This window comes from Nomascus leucogenys, chromosome 17 (assembly GCF_006542625.1).
Source record: "Nomascus leucogenys isolate Asia chromosome 17, Asia_NLE_v1, whole genome shotgun sequence".
In the NCBI taxonomy this organism is placed as follows: domain Eukaryota; kingdom Metazoa; phylum Chordata; class Mammalia; order Primates; family Hylobatidae; genus Nomascus; species Nomascus leucogenys.
The window spans coordinates 66,773,244-66,799,912 of NC_044397.1; the positions used below are offsets into that span (position 1 = coordinate 66,773,244).

General features: G+C 39.6%; 1 protein-coding gene across 2 annotated transcripts in view; it reads left to right on the forward strand.

Moving 5' to 3' along the window:
* LOC100600277 (amphiphysin) overlaps positions 1–26,669 on the forward strand; it is a 251,099-nt gene that overhangs the window by 84,038 nt on the left and 140,392 nt on the right. Inside the window, exons 1-2 of one of the 2 annotated variants that reach the window (XM_030797024.1) lie at positions 17,072–17,102; positions 19,296–19,313. Coding sequence is in view for 1 of the 2 variants with exons in the window: in XM_003268961.2 (XP_003269009.1) it covers positions 17,022–17,102 (81 nt within the window). In the remaining variant the exon portion in view is untranslated. Of the gene's footprint in view, positions 1–17,021; positions 17,103–19,295; positions 19,314–26,669 lie in introns of those variants that run through there. The other variant, XM_003268961.2, reaches the window with a different exon arrangement.

Genomic DNA, 26,669 nt, shown 5'->3' on the forward strand with positions numbered 1-26,669 from the left:
TTCTCCTGCTAATACTGGCCACCTTTCACAGCATAATGTAAGTATACATGCTAACAAAGTCTGGGGACTCCTAATAAGAGGTGAGGAGGGAAAGGAAAAAAGAAAGAAGGCAATAAATGATGGGGAGAGAAAACCTGCTTTTACTTCAATTGTAAATTTGAAAGAAGGATTGACAATTCTTCCTATTTGCAGATGCTCAGAACTGGGCAGACATGGTGCCTTGTTCACAGCCACTTGCTGAGGAGGGATTTGGTTGCTGATTGCTCCTTAGGTTTTGGAGGAAGAAGTGAAGATTGGTTCATTGTTAATGATGCTATGGCACACAAGATACAGTTAAAGCCTATTTCTTATTTTATGTAAAAAGTCATCATAGGAAATTTGACATAGATTTGCCTGATGTTAAAATCCCCTGCTTGTAATCTGAGTTGCTTGAAACACTGGTTCTGAAATCCAAAACCAGATGTGGCTCATCTGGTTTCAGTTGTTGTTTCCGCATGAAAGGGCAGGATCATCCACAGGGGTTTTGAGCAAGCCACTGATGGCTTATCATTTTGGGTCATGGTCAGGAATAGCTTTATGGATGTTACTGTTCCATTCATGTGAAGTTTTTGAATTCAAATTTAATTCACATTTTTACGACAAAAATGTGACTAATCAGAATGATTCCACTTCCTATGGAGATTTGCAGAATCATCTTTTTATAAAAATCTAATTGTGATGGCTTCATTAAAATGCAAATTAAACTACAAACAACCAAAACCCAGCCAACCATCCAAAACAGTTAACCATTTGGAAATATTTCCGTCCTCTGCTTTAATAGACATTGGAGACACGGAAAGGTGAGTGGTGGGAGAGGGAGGAGGGATGATAAATTACCTAATGGGTACAATACACACTATCCAGGTGATGGTTACACTGGAAGCCCAGACATCACCACTGTGCAGTATATCCATGTAACAAAATGACACTTATATACCCGAAATCTATAAAAATAATTTTAAAAAAGAATGAGGGAAACACGAAACAGAGAGCATGCATGTATTTTAATAACCAGCATTTGTGGTGTATCCTGTGACCATTACAGCTTCAATCTGATTATCTGATCTTTGTCTGCATCAACATCAAATGCCAGGAATAATGACGTTGGTTCCTCCATTTACCTGTAGGGCTTGACATTGAGTTTGTAATTTAGAACAGGCTTTCCAAACTTTAGTGCACAGATGAATTGCATGGGAATCTTGTTAAATTGCAGTTTGTACTCTGCAATAGGGCCTGAGATTCTGCATTTCTAGCAAGCTCACTGGTGAGGCTGATGCTGGTGTGAGGACCCACTTTAAGTGGCAAGGATTTAGGGGAGGAAATGTAAGGGAATGAAAGGATTTCATCAAATAAAGAATCAGCATACTTACTGCTTCATACATTCATCAAGATGACCAACTTATTCTTGGAAGCTATGCTATAACAAGAGTTGGAAGTGTTTACTCCTTTCAGATAACCAGGATGTTGTATTGATGAGACAACATTCTTTCAACATTCTAGCTAATCAAATATTAAGTGTTACAAATTATGGCTTTAACAGATACATAGGAGTGGAATAACAAAACCTAAAGTTTTAGAAAGCAAACATATCTTGATCATTTTAAATAGAAGGCAAAGAAATATTTCCATATTATTTCATATAATAAGATGTGGAACCAGTATATCTAGTGAATCTAAAGTAATTATCTTGTGAGAATGCAGTCCATAGAGAAAGGTTTTGTCTTAGTAACATGGTTGGTCATTTTTCTGAAAACAGTCCAGCTTTTTTCTACACTGATTTTTATAATACCTTACAGCCCCTGTGCTTTATGCCAAGACCACATGTGGGATTTGATTTCCCTGTGGACATGAAATAAGGCTCATAGGAAGTTAGTTGTTTGTTACTATTTAGTTTTACTATGCTTAGTCTTTTCTAGGTATTAAAATCAAAGGTTTTGAATGAAACTACCTTTTTAGCAGGGCAGAAATAACTCATCATATTTTCAGTTTTGTATTCTGAAAGTTGGGCTTCTTGTCTCTGAAGAGCTTTGGGGTGGGATGTAGCATCCTTTGTTTATTCTCCTTTTTTCCAAAAATTGTTTTGACTATTCTGCATCTTTTTCCTTTCCAGGTGATTTTGAGAATTAGCTTGTTAATTTCTTCAAAAGAGCCAGATCTTATGTACCTTGTCTCTTATGTACCTATGATATTGGTTGTGATTGCCTTGCATTCTCAATGGAGGAAAATCAACATCTTACCAATAATGATGAAGCTATGTTGTGTAAACTTTTGTGATAAGTCTTGCAGTCATTAAAAGGGGAAAACAACTTCTGCCCTTTTGATACAGCAGCTAGAAAGAAATTATTTGGGCAGATAGGGTAAAGGAATCCTCAGCAAGGCTTCCCTTTTAACAAAAAATAAAGCCCCTAAATCATTGCTTTTCTAAAAACAATCAGCCTGAAAAATCGAGCTGCCAACATAGATAAGCAAGCTGGAAGCTCGCACAGGTCGGCAATGTCGGCATGACGGAATGTCGGCAGCTGTGCCAATAGAAAAGGGCTACCTAAGAACCAGCCATGTTCAACATGGAGGATCCGTCTTCTGTTTCTTTGTTACCACAGTGAAAAAGCAGACAACGTGGCACTGGCCATGTAGAGAACTCAGCTGCATCATAAAAGATTAGGGTGAGGCAGCCAGCTTGTTTGTGCACTATGCAAACGGCACACCTAGTCCTAACCAGTTCTTCACATGTGCAAATGGCACACCTGGTCCGACCAATCTTTTGTGCCCTATGTAAATCAGACACTGCCTTCTCAAGCTCATCTATAAAATCTGCATTTCACTGTGGACCAGAAGACCTGCTCCGGACCCCCTCTCTCTGCAGCAGAGAGCTTTTCTCTTTCTTTTGCCTATTAAACCTCCTCTCTTAACCTCACTCCTTGTGTGTTCATAACCTTGATTTCCTTGGCGTGGAACAATGAACCTTGGATATTACCCCAGATGAATGATACCACTTTATTTTAGATACCTTCAGTCAAAGGACATATAAAAGGAAAATTAATCTCGGGACCCCAAAATCACTAAGCCAAGGGAAGAGTCAAGTTGGGAACTGTGTCAGGCAAACTTGCTTCCATTTTATTCCTAAATAACATAGCTATTTAATACAAAGATAAAAAAGCTGTCTACCTCCCTCAAAATTTGCCCACAAGGGGCCAGGCACAGTGGCTCAAGCCTGTAATCCCAGCACTTTGGGAGGCTGAGGCAGGCAGATCACGAGGTCAGAAGATCGAGACCATCCTGGCTAATATGGTGAAACCCCGTCTCTACTAAAAATACAAAAAAATTAGCCGGGTGTGGTGGTGGGCACCTGTAGTCCCAGCTACACGGGAGGCTGAGGCAGGAGAATGGCGTGAACCCAGGAGGTGGAGCTTGCAGTGAGCGGAGATCACGCCACTGCACTCCAGCCTGGGTGACAGAGCGAGACTCTGTCTCAAAAAAAAAAAAAAAATTGCCCACAAGGAAATTCCTAGTAGGCAAAGGACAGACAGAACTCAGTCATCACCCTGAGGCTCACATGAGAGAAATGCATATATCTGATTGCTTCCACTGCCCTATTGTTTCACTAAGCCAGTGAAGGCGTAAGTGACTATTTCTGTAAGTTGTATATTCAGTGGAAGTCTAATCAGAAACTCAAAAGAATGCAACCGTTTGTCTCTTCTCTACCTATGGTCTAGAAGCCGCCTTCTCCACCTCAAGTTGTTCTGCCTTTCCAGAGGAACCAATGTACATATTACACATATTGATTGATGTCTCATGTTTCCCTAAAATGTATAGAACCAAGCTGTGCCCCAACCACCTTGGGCACATGTCATTAGGACCTCCTGAGCCTGTGTCATAGCTTGTCCTTAGCCTTGGCAAAATAAACTTTCTAAGTTGACTGAGACTTGTCTCAGATATTTTGGGTTCACAGCTGAAAACATCCTACTAAACACTTTTTAATAATTATCCTTTGTCAACTGCACGGCTTATATTCCTGAAAAGTGTGTGATTGGCAGACCCCATTGTTGTGGGATTAGTATACTCAGGCTTGCTTGGCATGCAAGTTGTTTTTGGTCTGGTGAATTGTACCGGTTTGTTTCTGCACCGTTTCTACACTGTAACGCACAGTGATGCTTTTTTAGGAGTGTGTTGGATTGTTTTAATTCATTACTTCGCATAGTTTAAGGGTACAAAGGTAGTGGAAGATTTTGAGCTAAGAATTTTGAGACCTAAATTCTATTTCTAGATTCCCTGTGGGGAGGGTTATGGGAAACCAGCGAGGGATCTAGGGGCAGTGGAGGCTGCTGGGGACATTTTTCCCCAGGCCTAAAAGCAAGGGGAGGGAGTTTTTATCAAAACATATGGAGAGGAGATGCAATTGTTGGGGCCACCTGAAAGGCAAGAGGACGAGATGGCTGCTGGTGGTGGCTGGCTGGGAAATAGCCAGGGGAACCAGAACCCCAGGCTCTCCCTCCTCCCACCTTTGCCCGCCCTTGCATCTCCTGCTGATGCTTGCCATTGGTTGAGACTAGAGGGAAGCCAGAGGGTCTGGGCAGGATGCGGTCTTAGGGATTAGCTTCCTGGAGCACCCAGCAGTGTGGAAAAGGGTGGAGAATGGATCTGGAGGGGCAACTGGAGAGAATGCAGCATAGAAGTGTCTGCCAGTATTTACAGATGGTGCGAACAGCTAGCGAAATGCAATTCCAGTATCACGTTTTACTTGTCTGTATGCAAGGCTGGTAGGTGTGTTACCCAGGGTCACCAGAATAGAATTCAATCCTTCCCACCCATCTATCATGCAGTCATTCTTATATCCCAAACACTGCATCGTAAAACATCCCCCTCCGGATACCCAAATAGCAAACAAGAGAATGTGATGATATTGCCCAAAGCACATACTGGTAACACAATATTTCTTTGAAGTCCCAATTTTATTTAAAAAATTCCTGCAGGTTTTGTATTCAACTTTTTATTATAAAATGTCCATGTTAATCATGTGAACGTGGAAATTTCAGTTTGAGAAGCTCAAATTAAATCTGAAACATAGGTCTCCTACAAAATAGTGTTTAATTCTTTTTTTAGAAATTCGCTTCATGCAGATCAGACTTTAAAACAGCTGTGTAAAGTGGAAATTCAAAGCACAGATCAAAGTATAGAAATGTATACAAAAATAATTAGTGCTTCACAAATTCATTCATTTGTCTGTTTATTCATTTGTGTTGATTGCCTGTTCTGCTGGTGAGAAGTATTTTCAGCTTTTTTGTACCCAGAGCTGGAAGCTGTGTGCTCTGACAGAGGCAGCCTCAGCTAGCCAGAAGGGGCAGCATCTCTCCGCTACCTTCCATTACCCTCTGTCCAGGTTCTCAAGGAAGGTTATGAAGGCACTCAGAGTTCCTTCTTGAGCAATCTTTAGAAAATGACCACATGGACAAACTGAACTGAAAATACTGTGTCCAGCCTTCAGCTAGGAGTCATTACCAGAGGAAGTAGGGTTTGGTTTTGTGGTCTATTAGCAATCATCCCCCCCTTTCTTTTTAACTTCCATTCAAACCTGCAATGTGTGTATAATTTGTTTTGTATCAGGTTATTTTTATTTTTGGATCAATAAACATTAAAGATAGAAACCATCGGTGAAATTGCCTTTGTGATCACGCACATCCTGCTGGATCTGTTTGAAATCCTTGGTAATTCTGTCCTGGCGTTTGGGGCATATTGCATGGGTTTTGGGAGACCACTTAAGAACCTGTGGAATTTTGGTGGTACCTCAGTCTGAGATTGTGCAGAACATCTACCAATCTGAGATTATGCAGAATGTTTTTTCAAAAGTTATGTAAGTACCCTGTAGCCTATCTCTTTTTCTTCATTTATGATGTGTTTGTGAGCCAAATTACCAAAAGGCATCATTTAATAAAAACAGGAAGAAAGTTTGCTCAAAGAGGATGGGTGGCCCTCCTGATGTCACTCAGTGGCCCCAGGTAGGACTGCAGTGGAAATTTTGGTGTGAGAATTCTGGTCACACTATTCTTTCCACCAAAACCAAACCAAATCAAAACAGCCCCGCCTCTGCCCCAAACAAACTGAACTTTCAAATAGCTTGAAGTCTTGAAAATAAACCTTAAGGGGGAAAAAGCAAGCTGTTCTTGGTGTGAAGCCGGATCTACCCTTAGTCCCCAAGCCCAGATTTCCCTATTCAGGAAGACAGGTATTAGCAGATCTGATGGAGGGATTTGGTCAGGTTTGAATGGGGTCACATGGAAGGATTCCATTTCCTGCTGCTACAAAAGTCTGCTCAAATGTGAGAAACCACCAGTAAAGATGATTTCTAGGAATGTAGACCACCAGTCTAGGCTTTCTTGGTTGCATTGGCAACATTGCTGGCACATGTATGGTTCTTGAAATTATAGAATTGCTCAAGAGACACTTACTGAGCTGCAGAAAGAGAGTTGCCAGAAAATAATTCTCTAAGCACAGATGTTTCCATAGACTCTACAGTATCCCTTTAGCTCTAAAAGATCCATCTGTATCATAGAAAGTCGAAGATGTGAGCTTGGCCAAACACGTAAGAATCTCTTAAGAATCTCTTCCATTGGATCAACTGGAAGATCTAAGTTCCCTGTCAGATCTTTGATATTGCAACTTAAAGTGAAGATACGAAGTCAAGGAGAAAAGAAAGAATAAACGCTCATTATACACTTTTCAGATCAGGCTAGGAGCTTTTGCTTGTGTTCCCACTTAGTCTTCTAGAGTTGGTATCCTCCCATTTCTAAAGATGAAGAAACTGAGGCTCAACCAAGTTAAACATTTTGCAAAGGTTATCCAGCTCTCAAAAGTGATCAAGTGAGGCCCAGTTTTGTTTGATATTAGCACTTATTTTCTTTCCACTTGTACCCATGAGGTCTGTTAAAATTCAGTGGTTCTTCACCTTACAGAAACCAGGAGACCCTTCCTCCCATCCTGATAAAAGGTACAGCCATATTATATTAGCCACAATTCCAGGCGATTCTTGGACATCTTGGGATCTGTTCACGGACCCCAGATATAGAACCCGGTATCTAGAGAGAGGCCATGGTCATTTGTGTTTTCCTGCTGCTCCTATGAGACACCTTGGTGGCCTGATCCTTAATATTCTTACAAGGAGGGGATGTCCTCTTTGGCCTTTTGCTCATCAGAAGCTAATTAGGTTCCTCTAAGTGATGACAGAGTAGGGAGAACATAGATTTTGTATAACTTGCTTCCTCTCCTAGGGTATTTGAATTAATACAATAACCTATTTTGGGAGGGAGATGATGTCATATAGTTTCCATTTAACAAAAGTATGGATCAAGCAGTTATTACATTTGAGTTCCCGACAATATGATATGGTTAGTCAGAGTAGAATCTAAAATAGAGGAAAATGACTTAATTGTCAAGGGGAAAGTAGAAGAGTGTGGTCACCAGGCTGTGTTTCTTTCTCTGCTTCTGTTTTTAGGGCATTGTAGTGTAGTGGTTAGAAGCTTACCAGTTTCCTCATTAATTAATGAGTGAAAAAATAATCATTGATTGATACATGTTCTCATTGTACTTTATGGGTATTGCAATTTCTTCCTTTTTTCTTTAACAGTATTCTTTGAGACTCTGTAGACGGATGTATAGTCTTTGGTATTTTTCAAACAGAATCGCCCCTGGATTTTTTTTTAATAGAGATTCCTGACATTATTTCCCATGGAACACATTTTGGGAAACACTATTCCAGAAAGATCATGGTAAATCAGAAGGGTAGCTGAAAACCAAATCCTAGCCTTACATAAACTTGGTTACATACCAGCTGTATGACGGAGATCAATTACTTCACCTCTCTAATTTTCAGTTTTCTCATCAGTAAGATGAACATAATCATAGTAACCTAACTCACAAGATTATCAGGAGGATTAAATACATTTTTAGATATAGGACACTTAGATCTGTGCTTGATATATTGTAAATTTCCATAGGTGGTAGCTAATAAATTAGAGAATTATAGATTTAGTAAAGTGGGCATTTTTTATAAGAGGAAGAAAAGCAAGAACATGTTCTATCTATCTTCTTCGTCTGTTTCCTACCCATCATCACAAGCAGCCCCTTCTTGCCTTAGGGAACTTACAGCTCCCATTTGAAATGCTGGGTAGAGTTTTGTGGAATTTTTGTTCTACCTGAGTCAACATCTTCTTTAATATTTGTACAGCAGGTAAGCATTTTTTTATTTTTTATTTTTTTGAGATAGGGTCTTGATCTCTTACCCGGGCTGAAGTGCAGCGATGCAATCATAGCTCACTGTAGCCTCAACCTCCTGGGCTCAAACAATCCTTCTGCCTCAGCCTCCCAAGTAGCTGAGACCACAGTCACATGCCACCATGCCTGGCTCATCTTTTTTTTTTTTTTTTGTGGGACAGAGTCTTGCTCTTGTCGCCTGGGCTAGAGTGCAGTAGCACGATCTCGGCTCACTGCAACCTCTGCCTCCTGGGTTCAAGTGATTCTTCTGCCTCAGCCTCCCAAGTAGCTGGGACTACAGGCACATGCCACCATGCATGGCTAATTTTTATATTTTTAGTAGAGACAGGGTTTCACCATATTGGGCAAGCTGGTCTCGAACTCCTGACCTTGTGATCCGCCTGCCTCAGCCTCCCAAAGTGCTGGGATTATGGGTGTGAGCTACTGCACCCGGACAATTTTTCTTTTTTAATTTTTGTAGAGATGAGGTCTCGCCATGTTGCTCAGTCTGGTCTCCAACTCCTGGGCTCAGGCAATTCTCCTGGCATGGCCTCCCAAAGTGTTGGGATTACAAGAGGTCAGTTTTTACATTGCTAACCCATCTTTTATTGGTCTAATGGATAACTGACATGAGAACTGCCTGAAGAATCTGTATAAAGCAATCAGGAACACACCCATTATGTGGCGAATTTCCCATATGTAGAACCCTCTCTGGCTTTTGCGGCCACGTATGTTTACACCAGCTCTGATGCAGGATAGATTGCTACCAGTGTGGCAGATGTAAGCTTTCTCTCAAACATCTGGCTGGTAGTATATGGAGGATCCCTTTGCCTGACTAAGGAACGTGAGGACTAATTTACATGATCTAAAGAGGTTGGAGATTCATTGCAGTATCCTGTGCAATAATGACATGAGACAGTGCTCTGTTTGTGAATGGGGCCACTGGAGAAGGAAAATCTGGTGTTTATCCGAGTTGCATGGGATGACTCACAGGCTTTAGCAGACTTCCACTGGATTTTGGTATAATTATTATACTCTGGGTTGGATACTGAGGATATCAGGTTCATGAAAAAGTAATTCTGGGACAGGGTGACTCAATCTGGAGGGAGTGCTAGCAGGCACCAACTCCTGGAGAAGAGGACCATCTTGGATGCTAGGACTCAAATCTTTGCCAGGTCAATATTCCTCAAGCTGTTTTTCCCCACCAATATTTTTTTTTTCTCTTGAAGTCAGAGGACTAAATGTCCTGAAATTGAAAGGATTAGGAAGGAGAGAAGAGAGCAGCATTCTGCAACATGATACCTTTTCAGGTAGATGTGTGATTGGAAAGCAGCCTTGGCAGGTGCTTACTGCACTGCCTTTTAGGGCCCTTCTCACTTACCTCTGTTCCCGTCTAGGGACTAAATTTTCTTTTCTCCCTAGTTTTCTAATTCCCAGTTGCCTCTGTCCCACTTAGGATAAACCTACTCATGTATGAGACATGTAATTTCTCTACTGTATGTCATTCTCAACCTTTTAAAGTCTGAAGGCCATTCAAATGGGACAGAAGCTGTGAATATTCTCTCATCTATTCTTGTTTACTTTCCCAGAAGTGTTTCCCAGAATTGGCAGGAAGGCTCATGCCAGCCTCAGAGGCTTTGATGATGTGATGGCTAATGCACTGTTAAAATCTACCAAGGTAAGAAGTAGATGTCGTAGTGGTACAGAAATAAATCCCCCAGAGGGGAAGCTGGAGGACAATGTGAGGACCTTGAAGGCCCATGAACCACACCAAAAGATGCATTTCTAGTGTTTCATCTTAGTCCTCTCACATTAGAGCAAATTAAATCCACTTCCTTAAGTCCTGACACACACTCGGAAAGAGGTCAAAGGACTAGTACCCTGAAGTTTGGGAAACAGTGTAGGACGTGCCCAGCAGGAAGCTTTAGGACAAGCAGCTTACCTCCCCTGATGGCCTCTCTCCAGTCGTAAGTTATGGGACTTTGTAGTGTTAGGGTGAGCACAGGATAAGAACTCTTGATGGATAGGTGGGTATATGGACTGATGAATGAATGAATCATCTGGACATGGGCACAAGTGGAAGACCACCCCTCCATGTCCTGTTCAGAAGAGGCCATGGCCTTCTGATTTAGTTTACTCCTGATTAACTACATGGAGAATGTATACATTATTTTATGTGCTCTTTTTTTTTTTTAAGAACAGAAAGTGTGAAGAGAGAGGTGTCTCCTTGTTAAAGAAGACTAATTAAATTGTATGATTTTATTCTTGACTTTTAGAGTCTGGCTCAAGGAAGCGTGAGTCACCCAGAGTTGGAAATTTGTCTAGTTGGAGCCCTCATCCAATGGATGAATGCCACTAAGGCATCTTGGTGGCCAACCCTGCCATCATTCTTGTCTCAGTAACAAGCCATGCCTGGCCTTCACCTTGAACTGCTTTGTGGCCTGCAGCCTTTCCTCTCATCAACTGCCCCATTTCTGATTGTAGGACTAGCTTTTTTTTTTGCTTGGGGTCACACCTTCTTATAGCTTGACTTTTCTTTGATCTTTTGCCCTGATTAACGGAAGTTATTTCTATGTGGAATGGAAGATTGTGAACTTTATCTTTGACTTAAAATGCCAACCACTTTTTTGAAAGCTGCCAACACAATATTACACTCCTAATTTAAAATGGTAAGAGAAGGCAATTATTCTTTTACTATAGTAGGATTTAGTCTGTACTGGACTATGAAGACTTGAAACTTGATCAGAATTTTGGCTTTATAGTATGGAGAAACTGCCCAAGCCAAAGAGTTCTAAATGTTTAGGGACTTTACTTGGGCACTTTATATACAGGCAATTGCCCTAAAAGAGAATGTGAAGCCCCTATCATTGGGGCAGCCCTTGTAACCCAAGCTGAGGAGCTAGCTGCCTTAGGAGAGATTGAAAGAGGACTTAAGACGAAATATTCCAAGTTACCATGTTCCTGCTTTTCCTTCCTATTTAATTTTTTTACTTGCCTATGTAATGATGTCTTTCAGGACTAGATCAGAACTTCTGAGCTTGGGGTGAGGGTCAGAGGAGGAGTACACATCCCTAACAGAATATGTCAGAATCTCACTGAAAGGAAGTGGAATTTGAAAAGCTTATTCAACGTAGTGTATTATTTTGCATTTGAAAAACGGCAGCACTAAAAGTAACAACAAAAATCTTACTGTTTCAAAAAACTAAAGTGTCAGTGTAGATGAAATTGTCTTTGAAGTAAAAGATTCAAGTCTTAAACCAAAATGCACGAGGCACTGATCTTTCTTCCTTTTGCTTGTGGGTGGAAGATGTGTCATGTTGATGTCAAAATCTGCATATCAAATACATTAATACATAGTAATTCTCCTGTAATATCAACAGTGCCACACTGTTCAGGTTTAATTGGTGTTTTCAACACTGCCAAAGGAGTGGTTAATGAGAGAGGTCATTTAAATTATCAGCTCACTGTCAAATATTCATGACATAGAGCAAGGCAAAAGATATTTTAGTCATCTCAGTTCTAGATTTCACCATCTTTGGTGCCTTAAGATCTTTTCTATATAGCAGATCAATCTTCCCACCTCCATTGAGGCTGCTGGAGAAAAATCACAAAACTGCTTACATGTAGGCAACTGCACATCATGGTCTTTGCTTCAGTGGGGCCTTTAGTTTCATCTAAAATTCATGTCATGTGTTTCTGGTTCTCATCTTTTCCAGTTCCACATCTGAATCACTCCCCTCTCCTTGGGACCTTTCCTGTGACCTCACCCCACTGCTGCTCAGCAGATGATCTGGTCGTTTACCCCACAGGAGAGATGGATCTGCTGTGTGTGAATTCCTTCCAATTTGGCCTTTACACAGGCAATCTTCCCTGCCTTCTCAGAAATCCTTCATGTTTCTGAGGAATGGCTATGCCTCCTCCTGAGCAAGATGGGTCCTTTCTGGTGAATCTGAAATGCCACCATTGCCACCCCCTTTGAAACTTTTCTTACTGTGTGACACCCTTATAGCTCTTGCCTCCTTTCTTTGATCAGTTCTCTCTGGCCTAGGAACAGGGTCAGGCATTGCTCCTTTGATTCTTCATGCCCCCAAGTTCTGGAAAGAGTACCTACTTGCTCTTCCGATTCCTCTCCTCCTATTTGCTCAATCTACTGTGATATGTTTTCTGACAGCCATTCCACTAAAAGCCCTTGGCAAGGACCCCAGGGACCTTCTAGTTCCTAAATCCAGTGGACACTTTCAGGGCTTTTGGTTTTTAACTTGCTTGAGTTCTCTGTAGCAATTGAAACTGTCTCCTTTGGTTTCCATGAATTTGCTCCTGGTTTGACCATACCTCTGGGTCCCCAGTCTCCTGTCAAGGATTCTCCTCCTTTACCCATTCTTCAAATAATGATTTTTCTGGACTGTCTTTGGCCCACTTCTTTCTGTACATCATATTTTCTCTGGGCTTTCTTATAAACTCTAGTAGCTTTACTACCACCATACTCCGGTGATTTCCAAAGTATAACTGTAGCTCAGCATCTCTCAGAACCTTGGCCATATCATGCTATTTACCATATCTCTACCTGGATGCCACAGAGCTGTCTCAAACCCTGCATGTCCAAAATGATGTGTAATTTGTTTGAAGGAATCAATGCCTACTCAGTCTCTCCCACAGAAATCTGAGGTCATCCTTCACTCTGTTCTGTCCTTCATCTCATAAGCCATTATGTACTGTGCATTATATTTCGTAAAGATTGATCTGTTTCCTAGCTCCGGTTCTGTCATTTATTGCTTGGACTATTAAAAAGCCTCTTAACTGGTCTCATTATTCCTATCTTGTCTTCTTCTAATCTTTCCCTAACATTGTCACCAAGGAGTGCAGACCTCTCTATGTGTCTCCCTCCAGAGAAACACTTCATTGGCTCTCCATGGTCTGTATAAGAAAATCGAAGTTCTGAGTCTTGCTGCCTAAGCCTTTCTGTAATCCGCCCCCTGCCTATCACGCCACCCTTGTCCACCCCAGTTCCACACCTCCCACCCTGGACTTGAATACTATTGAATGATTACAGTCCCTAGAATGCAGCCTGTTATTCCTGCAGCCCCTTAGCCCAGTATTTGACACACAGTCTTTAGTAAATATGAAGAGGATTTCTTCTTTGCTCCTGTTCATTGTGATTTGCATTCTTCACTAGGGAAAATGTCTAACATAATAAATTTATTATGGATTCTCAGAATATATTTGAAATGTGACTTAGTCTATTTACCTGTTTGATGAGTAAGTCTCTTCTCTGGAACCCTAACTATTGGTTAAGCTCATATAACTTCTAGAATGGTGAGCTCATTAACTCTAGCAGCAAACTGTTTAATTTCTAGAAAACTTTGATGAAAATTTTTTGTAAAAACAAATTTTTAATGCACTTTTTGCCTGCTGATGTGAGTTTTGGGTCTTCCTGGCAGAGCAAGTTTGATCCTTCTTTATTGTGATGGTTCTTCCAGCGTTTGAGGATGGCTGTGCTCTTTTCCTTGGGTCTTCTCTTCTCCCTGCTGATATACCAAATCATATCAAGTGTTCTTCTCATCACATAGTATCAACTCTCTTTGCCTTTTTGAGAGCTCCTTTTTTTTGGCTCCAGATTTTCTGTGTGTATTTATGTGTTTACCAACTTGTCCATCTCTGAGAGCGTCCAGGACCACTTTCCTGATAGCTGTTAAGCTTTGTTGGTGCAGACTGAGATGACATTAGATGCTTTGGCAGCAACATCACTTTGTTGGCTCATATTGATGATCTGTTTAAGTCATCCCTTACTTCTAATTAAGGGTGGAAACCACCCATCCCTAACATCTGTCTTGTTGCATTTTGGTTGAAAGTTGAATAATAAATCTGGTGCTTATACAGTTATGTTTTTGTCCTAAATTTTATCCTTGTTGAATTTCATCTTGTTAAAGAAGGTCTTTTGTGAATCCTGATTCTGGTCATGTAACATTTTCAACACTCTCCCTGGCTTTTTCTCAGTATAAGCTTATACATTGGTGAAGTTCAGTGGGGTTAGATAAAAATAACTATAATAGTAATAGATACTATTTATTAAGCATTAACTATATGCTGGTCATCATAACTTAGTATTTCCATGTGTATCCTTGGTGGTTCCATACAACACTGTGAAGTAGGCACTATTAATAGCTTTATCTTACATGTGAGCCGCTCAATCAGATATAGGTCCCTTCTAGTTGCCTCTGGAAGTCTTATTTTCGGTTGATATTAATTTGCTTATCAATATTTTTTGATGGGAGTTTTTTTTTTTTTTTGCTGGGAGTTTTTAACCAGCTACTAACACATCCACTTGTACTAAAATCTAATATGTACATTTCTTACAAAAACTCTATAGTGTGATAAACTCTTGTGTATTTATGTTAACGAATTTTCTTGTTACTTTAACCATTGAGAAAACTGTGGAAAATATAGAAAGTTATAAAGAAGAAAATAATGATCACCCTTAATCTTATCACCCAGAAATAGCCACTATTGACTTTTTAACATAGTTATAGTCTTTTTACATGTATACAGAATTTCATGTTTCTTATGCTTATCAATTCTTCCCTAGTTATAATGCCCTATTCTTCCAGAAATGCAGTGTATTCTGCTCCACCTTTCTTTTTTTTTTTTTTGAGATGGAGTCTTGCTCTGTCACCAGGCTGGAGTGCAGTGGCGCGATCTTGGCTCACTGCAACCTCTGCTTCCCAGGTTCAAGCAATTCTCCTGCCTCAGCCTCCCGAGTAGCTGGGATTACAAGCGCGTGCCACCACGCCCAGCTAATTTTTGTATTTTTAGTACAGACAGGGTTTCACCATGTTGGTCAGGCTGGTCTCGATCTCATGACCTTGTGATCCACCCGCCTCGGCCTCCCAAAGTGCTGGGATTACAGGCATGAGCCACTGCACCCGGCCTCCACCTTTCAAAGAAACCCTGATATAAGTGACAGGAGAGTATTAGTTAATACAGTGATTATATGTCCTTTTAATATTTATGATACTAGATTCCTCCAGCTTCTGAAAATAATACATTTACAATGAAAAATAACATATTTCATATTACTTACGTGTAGTATTGGTTTGTGAAATGAAATTGAGTGATATTGAATAATTGGTAATACATGTGTGAATCTGTATACAATTTTGTTTAAAATATATATCTTTGTTAATGACAGTGAAAAGGAAGAAATACTAGCACATTTTATGAACAACTATTTTTAGAATAGAATACAAAATCATTTTTCATTTAGAATAATTACTTTTGCTCCAAAGAAAATTGACCTCTTGAAGAAATCTGCATGGACTCTGACTTATTGGGTAACTACTTTGATATTTAGGTTTATTTATTAATATAACATTATAAATGTATCTTGGGGAAAATATATGAGCTATGAAAATGTCTAGTTAAAAAAGAGATGTGTATCGTTTATTTTGTTACGCAGGAAAATGAGTCCTTCAAATATTTCTAAAGTATATTAGTTATCTTCCTTCTGCCCTACTTTTTAAAGGCAGCAAGTACAATTTGTTACTTATGTCCTCTGTCCCAAAGAGACTGTATGCTGTGTCTTTAACTTATCCTTGATTTGTTATTTGTGGACCTGCCTTGTCTATTCCGCTAAAATATACATTTTTTAGGATCAAGTGTTGGGGCTTTGTTTTTTAGTATTCCTGGGTGACTCGTGTTTAGCATGGGGCCTTGTGTATCCCATGATTTCTTTGAGTGTTTATTGAGTTGAAGGGAGTATCAGAAGATGGTCAGATGGAACTTGCCATCATCCTGGCTTCTAATACTGTCCCTATGAAGTAGATCAAGGGTCCCCAAACCCTGGGCCTTGGACTGGTACCAGTTTGTGGCCTGTGAGGAACCCAGCCACACAGCAGGAGGTGAGCAGCAGGCGAGTGGGCATTACTGCCTGAGCTCCACCTCCTGTCAGATCAGCAGCGGCATTAGGTTCTCACAGGAGAGCAAACCCTACTGTGAACTGCACACGCGAGGGATCTAGGTTGCAAGCTCCTTATGAGAATATAATACCTGTTGATCTGTCACAGTCTCCCATCACCCCCAGATAGGACCATCTAGTTGCAAGAAAACAAGCTCAGGGTTCCCACTGATTCTACATTATGGTGAGTTGTATAATTATTTCATGATATATTACAATGTAATAATAATAATAGAAATAAAGTGCACAATAAATGTAGTGTGCTTCAGTCATCCTGAAACCATTCTCCCCGCCACCCTCTGGTCAGTGGAAAAATTGTCTTCCATGAAACTGGTCCCTGGTGCCAAAAAGGTTGGGGACCACTGAAGTGGATGAATGCTTTAGTCAGACAGCTTTGGTCTGCTGTTCACAAGCAGTTGAGTACCAATTATGCATTCAGCATTGTGCCAGATGCTTTGGACAAAAAGACAAATAAGGCATAGCTTCTGTCTCTAAGTCACGCACAGCCTGCTAAGGAAACAGTTATATAAAGAAATAAGTGCAGTGTAGCACAACACTTGCTGAAAGCCACACAGCCTGTGAGGGGCAGGACTGGGATTCAGTTTTTTTTTGTTCAACTCCAGAGCTGCCAAGCCAAGATGCTTCCAGAACAGAAAACCTAGAAGTGCTGATAGTTTTTGCTCTACTCCTCAGAGTAAAACAACAGCCTTGCTCCAGTAACAGAAAATGCATATCTTTCTTTGAAAACATTATTAAATTAAACCATTTTGTTTTATTTGCAAATTAGGTCCTCCAGAAGCTGGGGAAAGCTGATGAGACAAAAGACGAACAGTTCGAAGAATATGTCCAGAACTTCAAACGGCAAGAAGTGAGTCCATTTGTTTAGTTTCTGGAGTGGGAAATGGTTTAAATGTGTTTGTGTTTTAGTGTATAAGTAAAATGCATTAAGATTAAAAAAAGAATAGGTGGGGTCGGCACTAACTTGAGAATAACACTTGCTAATTCTGTAGAACGTCCTATGGAAGATGGGGAAAAGGCCATAGAGAGTGGGTTTTGGAATCCCAGGAGATAAAGACTCTGCTGTCCTGGACTGTTTTAATTTTTTATTATATTTTATTTTTTGAAACAGGGTCTCACTCAGATTGCCGAGGTTGGCGTTGCAGTGACACAATTTTGGCTCACTGCAGCCTTGACATCCTTGGACTCAGGTGATCCTCCCACCTCAGCCTCCTGAGTAGCTGGGATTACAGGTGTACACCATCATATGTGGCTAATTTTGTTGTGTTTTTAGTAGAGATGGGGTTTCTCCATGTTGCCCAGGATAGTCTTGAACTCCTGGACTCAAGCGATCCACCCACCTAGGCCTCCCAAAGTATTGGGATTACAGGTGTGAACTACCAGGCCCGGTCTTGGACTACTTTAATACAGATGACTGATCTATAGGAATGCTGGTGTTTCTGAAGATTTATATTTCATTGAACATAAGAAAAGCAGTAGTTTAACACTTCTGGTAAATGACCTTAATTGTTGCATGCTTCAAGAGCATGCATTTGCAACAGGGATTATACTAATATCTTCCCTAAGGGGCTGAAAATTGGTTCTTGGTGGGTGAAGAAAACTTTTTTAGTGTATAAAGCATAGATAAACATACATTAGATAAACAGATATATAGTATACTTATGGTATTAAAATTTTACAAGGGATGTAATTCGGAAAAAAAAAAGTCTTAAAAGACTCCTTGGGGAGATGACAATGAAAAAGAGGTTGAGAAACAGATTGTGATGTTTGTTCCTTTAGTGTATGTGTTTAACAGACACGTGGATATAGAAGCTATTTTTAAACTATGTCTTGATCTCTAAGGCTTGGATAATTGGCTAGAATATCTCTCTTTAGTTAACACACATAAGGGCTGGGGAGGGGAAGATAGGAGTGGGGCCCTCTGAGGTTAGAAGCCTCAAATCTAGAGATCATCTTAGAGGTGGGGTGGGAAGAAGGCAGGCCGAGAAGGGCTTGGGAAATCGGGTTTGGGCATTATAAAGTCAGATTATGTGGGGAACAATATAAGGACATGGATCTCCTTTCCTGCTGTCATTGGAGCTACCAGTGTCCGCAGAGAGAATTATGGCCTCAGGGATGACACCAATAATGGGAAATCATCACAGGTTTTATTTTGCCCCTTTGCTCCTGACCTTGGAGGTTTCTTTCTTCCATTTGTGTATCAGGGTTCCTGCTGTTTCTCTCACCAAGACATTCTATTTCTTTTCCTTACCAAGAGGGGTTACACATTTCAGCGGGTGTGGAGGCAGGTAGATCAGTTTTGCCAAAATGCGTCCCTGAGTGTCTCCAGTTTCATCCCAAGACTAAGGGTTGGCATGTGCAATAGGTAGTCAGTTTACCACAGATGGGATACCAAACATGTTCTATCTGAACATGAGAAAAGGGAGAGGGGAGCTGGAGAACAAAACAGTAATGGAGAGAAAAATTGATCATGGCCAAATGAACAAATATTACAGAGAGCTTTGGCTTAATAAAGGTAGAAAAGAGAATTCTTAGAGAAATGTTGGACTTGGGCCCACAGAATAAGTAGTCTCCTAGTCTCCTGTAGGAGAAGAGGGTCTTCACATCAACTTCTGTTCTCATTTGGTGATTTTTCATACATCTCCTGCACGTGGGTAGCTCTCAAATAGATCGTTGTCTTGGATTGCAGGAACTTCCCATACACAGACTTGTCCATCAGTGCCCTGTGACTTTGCAGGCAATCCCAAATGCCTGCTCTAAAAGATTGGATTTAGATTGAAGAAGTGATTCATGTTTACAGTTTTCCCTACCTAAGGATTCACACCGTACCCTTCGAAACCTTGTTTTCCTGTCTGGCGTATCCCCATGGAGCTAATTAATTATTTGCTCTTGGAGTTTTTCTCTATCACGTTTATGGCACTTTGATGTTAGCACCCCAGAAGGTTAACTTTGGAAGCATCAGGTTTAGTAATGCAGTCATGCCAGGAAGCACTTTGCATTTTCCGATTACAGTGAATTTTCATGGTTTTTTTTTTTTTTTCAGCTTTCTTGACTGCTCCAGGTGAGGTTTGTTTTTTGTTGAAGGTACTAGAGAAAAGTGCAATTTGATTAAATAATCAACTACATTGGCAGAATGATCTGTGCCACTAGCAGCAGTAGCATGGGGTGACTTTAAACTGCTGTCCTGCTATCTATTTTGGTCACTATATACAATACTCATCTTCAAATGTTATGGGGCATAGTATATTAGCACCCGTGAAGACTACCACCTTAGTTCTCCCAAGAATATTGGCAGATTTTAAAACGTGTGAAACTTCAAAACTTGGGGAAATTTGAACAAGTAATTCTATTTCATAAGAGTAAGGCAAATAGACTGTTAATGTAGGAAATGTTATTTCTCAGGGAGTCTCTTGACCCCATTTGCTTCACTTTGAAAATATTTTTGCCTCTAAAACATCTTGCATTTTCATATCCTCATGTTGATCTTTTTTAATCAGAAGGAGAAAGTTTATAATCCTTATAGTGGAGTGAGGAAGGAGAGTGCCTTACCCCTGTTTGTATATTAGAGAGAGATGAGGAGAAAGGGAAGGAGGATAGAAGGAAGAGAAGGGGAGGGATTTATTAATTTTCTTTTGAAACATATTAAAGGTTGAGAAGTGTAGCTGAAGACTGATTTTATTAATGCTCTACAGAGAGAAGAATCCTCTTGCCCCCAATATGTATTGGTGATCAATTTGCATGTGTTGGGTATGCTGAAAAAGGAGTGGTACTTATGTAAAAACATTAACCTAGAAGGAAGGATCTGCCAAGATTATGATTACATCTGCAAGGTCTATTATTCTTAGTATTAATGTGATGGTGAATCAGTACTCTGAAGAGACAAAGCATTATCTAAAGGCTACATACTCTAAAGGCATTATCTAACCTAGGAAACCTAGATTCCATATTTTTTCTATGAGTATATATATTTTATATCCCAAAAGATACATTGATAGTATAAAATGAAACCATACTTGGATTTGTGCATTGTATTATAGTCCCCTGACCACACTCAAATAGTGCTTAATAAAGAAGTAGACCATTCTAGGATGTTCTAGAATTATTCAAACATTTATGGGGGCTTGATTATCTTGCTTTTAGATTCCTTTTATAAAATCATAAGATCCTTATAGTTATTGATATATTCCTTGCTTGTTCATGTTGGAAACAAAAGTGGCAGAAAGGTCTGTGTTTGAACTCTGGCTTGGGGCTTTGCTTTATTTTATTCCAACCCTAAGTTTTCCTTTTGATCTCAAACTTCTTTTCCTTCAACATGGTTTGTGTGAGACTGAGAGCGTCGATAAAGGGTCTGTACATACTTTCTTTTGTTCATTGGACTCCCAATTGCTGTAGCTTTTGTGGTTCATGTTTCATAAACTACTTAATTAAAACAAGGAGAGGCTGGCACCATGGTGCGTGCCTGTAGTTCCAGCTACTCAGCAGGGTGAGGCTGGAGGATCACTTGAGCCCAGGAGTCCTGGACTGTCGTGTGCTATGCTGATTGGGTTCCCGCACTAATTTCAGCATCAATATTTTGACCTCCCAGTAGCGGGGAACCACGAGGTTGCCTAAGTAGGGGTGAACCTGTCCAGGTTGAAAATGGAGCAGGTCAAAACTCCTATGCTGATCAGTGGTGGGATCGTGCCTGTGAATAGCCACTGCTCTGCAGTCTGGGCAACACAGTGAGACCTCATTTCGAAAGAAAGAAAGAGAGAAAGAAGGAAAGAAGGAAACAAAGAAAGAAGGAAGGAAGGAAGGAAGAAAGGAAGGAAGGAAGGAATTAGGAGTAGTACATCAGGGAATAGAATAAACTCTTCTACAAAGAACTTGGAATTTTCCATGACAATGCATGCTAAGGAGAGCAAGGATTTTAGAAATCCAGCAGGAAGAACAAAATCTAATTTCATTTCCTCCTCAGAGGGCATTTCTTCCTCGTTCTATTTTTGGTCTCTTATCAAAGCTGCTAACAAGTAGCAAAATTGACTGGTGTGAACATCACCTGCTTTCAGTTCTACCAGTTTTCTGCTGACAGATCTGTTAATGAGCAGAAAAAAAGGTCCCACTGTGGAAGGAAGGTCCTTGGTTTCTCTCCTTCCTGCTAATAAACTCGCCCAGTAAGATGCTGCACCTATGGCAAATGTGCTAATTAAAAGAAGATACCTTGAGGGCTGGTTGAGCCCAGATAACCAACTATTTGGTCACATTTTAGTGAGTGCAAGTGGGAGCACCCTCATCCAGGTCCCATCTAAGAATAATAGTTCAAATAAAGGAAAGAGAGCCTTGCTTCTCCTTCTGGCATCTCCATAAGCTTCCATTCCCTCATTGAAATACCATAGCAGTGTTGTGCACCTCCTCCATGGCCACGACTGAGTGATAGGCTAACTTTTGTGTAATATGAACCAATAAGAGAAGAGACCCTGGGACCCTGAAATCTTCTCCAGTGGTGAGAATTCAGGCCAGCTTCCCATGAGTAGGATGCTCTAGCAGCTGTTTAAAGCTGGGCCACGTCCTCTCCTTACACTGAACTCACCCCTCCTGGGCACAGGGATCCTGTTTTGCTGCTTTTATATTTTTATTTCCATGGGAGCTAGTGCTTTGCAAGTAAACTTAACAAAACTTGCTAAACTTGAAGCTGAACTAGTGGCAGAAATTATCACTTTGAATGCATTCCTAGAGTACATTTTTATTTCTGGGATGGAAGAGATGTTGTATATGGTATGTATTTTTGCAAGCAGTTTCATGACATTTTTAAGAACCTAGTATATGTACATATAAATGACTAAAGAGAAAAATTTTAGAAGTTTTAAGAAAGAGTGTAAAATAAAAATATACTGCCACAGTATATATGTTAATGTGTGGATAAAATTTTAATTTACGATAAATTATACTTACCTTCAGAAGCTTTTTGCAATTTGCTTGAGCAGATAGGCCTAGCATATACCTTAGAACATTTGTTTTTGCCACAGATAACCATGATGTGAATATATTAATGTATCTACCTTTCATTAAATATTAATCTTGACCTTCTTGTGAGATAGCCACTGCCTTGATTAAATGTGATCCCATCAGATCTGTTTTAAATAATGATCCAATTCTAAATGGCAGTATGGAGAGCCTCAGTTGCCCTACACAGCATCCTGTCAGGTTACTAGACCTTCTGGATTCTGAATAAGAACCTACGTTGGAAAGTTTTGTGCCCTCCAGAGCAGTGTTTTTCAAACATTAGCTGCCTTGAAGTTACCTAGAAGGTGATGGTACAGCAGGTCTCACCCAGCAGCCTGTGCTGTACTAATGCCTTCTAGGTGACTTCAATGCAGGTGATGTCTGGGGTGAGGCCTGAGAATCTGCATTTCTGACAAGTTCCCAAGTGATGCCAGTGATGCTGATCCAGGGTCAACACATTGAGGACCAATGCATTGTATCTACTCATGCAAGTTTTTACAAGTGCTTTCTCTGGTTTGTCCTTGAAACTTCTAATCCTATGTTTGATGTCTATTTTTAGTGTCTATTATAAATATGGATAAAGATTTGGTGGTCATGCTCTGGATTATCTGTGATCTGCATAGATCAAATTAACTAAGCTTATCTGATGTTTAGCAGGCATGATTTTTGAGTGCAGTGATGGAGCTCGCTTCTTCCAAGGTTGTAGAGCCGGGAGGCTGGATGCCCTGTTAAGAAATGAAAGTTCCTGCCCACACCTTAATGAGAAGGAGTTTCATGAAGCTCTTTTAAGATAGTCTGGTGTAATAGGGGAAATTATAGAAGGTATTAGAACTCTGGGCATAGGGTCCTGGGAAAAAAATTGATTATCTGGGAAACCAGGTTCAGCGAATACAAGGCCTTGGAAATGAAAGTGTCTTGTCCGGAAGCAGCCGAGGCAATGCTGGAAGGGAAATTTATAGCATTAAATGCTTGCATTAGAAACAAGGAAAGGTCTCAAATCAATAATCTAATTTCCTACCTCAAGAAACTTGAAAGAGAAGAAGATAAACCCAAAGCACCAGAAGGAAGGAAATAAAAAAAGAACAGAAACCAATGAAACTGAAAATAGGAAACAATAGAGAAAAAAATGAAACAAAAGGCTGATTCTTTAAAAAAAACAATAAAATTAATAAACCTCTAGCAGGACTGACAACAAGAAAAAAGACACAAATCACCCACATCAGAAATGAAACAAAGGATATTACTATAGCTTCTGTAGCCATCTAAAGGATAATAAGGGAATACTACAAGCAACTTTATACTTACAGATTTGACAACCACAGGGGATAAATTCCTTTACAATCACAAACCACTAAAACTTAATCAAGGTGAAATAGACAATTTGAATAGTTTAATAATTATTAAAGAAAGTGGATTTGTGATTTAAAATCTGAAAAAAAAATCTCCACATCCACTGATAGTTACACTGGATAATTCTAACATTTAAAGAGTTAATATCAATTTTACATAATCTTTTTCAGAAAATAGAAGAGGAGGGAGCACTTCTCAACTGATTTTATGTGGGCTGTATTACCTTGATACCAAAACCAGACAAAAATAATTTGAAAAAAAGAAAACTGCAGATCAATATGTCTCATGAAGTTACATGTAAGAATCCTTCAAATATCAGCAAATGAAATCTAACAATGTGTGAAAAGAATTATACACCTTGACCAAATAGGGTTTATTCAGGATATGCGAGGCTGGTTTAACATTCCAAAATCAATCAATGTAATTTACCATATAAACAAGGTAAGGGAAAAAAATCATATGATCATATCAATTGATGTAGAAAAAATTTGTGACAAAATTCAGCATCCACTCCACAATGAAAATGCCCAGCAAGTTAGGAATAGAAGAGAATTACCTCATTTTGGTAAAGAACATCTACAAAGAAACCTAACCTACAGCTAATATCATAATTAATGGTAACAGACTGAATGCTTTTCTCCAAAGATTGAAAACAAGGCAAGGATGTCCATTCTCGCCAATGCTATGCAATGTAGAAGTGGAAGTCCTAGCCAGTACAATAAGGAAAATGAAAGGAAACAAAAGGTGTATAGCTCATAAAGAAATTACACTCATTTTATCTGCAGATAACATAATTATGTACATAGAAAATCCCAAGACGTCAACCAAAATACTACTCTAACAGATAAATGAGTTCAGTGAGGTCATAAGATACAAGATCAACACATAAATATCAATCACATTTCTATATACTCAAAATGAACATGTGGAAATCAAAATTAAAAACACAACTTTTATAATCACTCCAAAGAAAATGAAATATATATGTGTACACTTAACAAAACACATACAGGATCTATATGCTTAAAATTATAAAATACTGAAATCAAAAAGAACTAAATACTTGGAAAGATGTATCGTATTCATGGATTTGAAGCCTCAACACAGTGAACATGTTAGTTGTCACCAAATTAACCTATGGGTTTAATGCAATTTCCTGCAATTTCCACAGCATGTTTTTTATGACCATAGATAAACTTATTCTAAAATTTACATGGAAATGCACAGACCCATAATTAAAACAATGACAAAGACAAAGTAGGACTAAAAATTCCATTCAATATTAAGGCCTACCACATAGGTGAAATAATCAAGACATTGTATTGGCAGAGAGAAAGACATGTAGATTAATAGAACAGAATAGGTAACCAAGAAATAGACCCACACAAATATGCTCAACTGGTTTTTGACAAAGGTTTAAAAGCAATTCAGTGGAAGAAAGATAACCTTTCAACAAATGGTGCCGTAGTAACTGGGCATCCGTAGGCCAAAAAACTGAACTTTGACCTAAAACTAACCCTTATACACAATTAACTGAAAATATATCAAGAACTTAAGTATAAAACATAAAGCTTTAAAACTTTTGGGAAAAAATGGGAGAAAATCTTTGGGATCTAGGGTTAGGCAAAGAGTTCTTAGATTTGCTACCAAAAGCACAATACAAAAGAAGAAAATGTGATAAATTGGACCTCATCCAAATTAAAAACTTCCTTTGCAAAAGAGCTGTTAAGAGAATGAAAAGACAAGCTACAGACTGGGAGAAAATATTTGCAAACTACATATCCAAGAAAGGACTAGTATCTGGAATACGTAAAAGAAACTTAAAACTCCATAGTAAAAAAAGTTAAACAGTTCCATTAGAAAATGGGCAAAAGCCATGAATACAGGCCGGGTGCAGTGGCTCACGCCTGTAATCCTAGAACTTTGGGAGGCCGAAGCAGGTGGATCACTTGAGGTCAGGAGTTCGAAACCAACCTGGTTAACATGGCAAAACTCCGTCACTACTGGAAAAAAAAAAAAAGCCGGGCATGGTGGTAGGTGCTTGTAGTCCCAGCTACTTGCAAGGCTGAGGTGAGAGAATTGCTTGAACCCTGGAGGCGGAGGTTGCAGTGAGCCAAGATCATGCCACTGCAGTCCAGCCTGGGTGACAGAGTGAGACTCTATCTCAGAAAAAAAAAAAAAGAAAAGAAACCATGAATAGATATTTTATTGCAGTAGATATGTGGATGGCAAAGAAGAATATGAGAAGATTTTTAACACATATTTAGCCATCAGAGAAATGCAAATTAAAACCACACAAGAAATCACCATCCATCTCTCAGGATGGCTAAAATAAAAACTAGTGACAATGCTAAATGCTGGCAAGGATTTGGAGAAACTGAATCACTCATACATTGTGTGAAATGATTCATAGCCACTGTGGGAAACAGTTTGGCTATTTCTTAAAAAATTAGACATGTATACCATACAACCCAAAAACTGCACTCTTATGCATTTATCCCATAGAAATGAAAACGTATGTTCTCACAAAAAAATTGTTCACAAATGCCCATAGCAGCTTTAGTAGCTCCAAATTGGCAACACCCCAGATGTCCTTCAGGGGGCGAATAGTTAAACAAACTGTAGTATATCCATACTATGGAATACTAGTAAGCAATGAAAAGAAAATAACTACGGCCACACACCAAAGCCTGCTTGAATCTCCAGGGAATTATTCTGAGTGAAAAAATCCAATTCTAAAAGGTTTTATACTGTAGGATTCCACTTATGTAACTCTTTTGGCATGACAGAATTGCAGAAATGGAGTCAAGTTTGGTGGTGGCCAAGAGTGAGTGATGGGGGTTTGAGGTGGATGTGGTTATAAAAAGTCAGTACAAGGGATTCTTGTCCTGACTGCAAAGTTCTGTATCCTGACTGTGGTGATGGATACATGAACCTACACATATGGTAAAATTGCATAAAACTAAACACACACATGCACAAATGAGTACAGGTAAAACTGGGAGAAGCTGAATAAGATGGGTAGAGTGCATCTATGTTGTGACATTGTACAATAGTTTTGCAAAATGTTGCTGTCAAGGAAGAC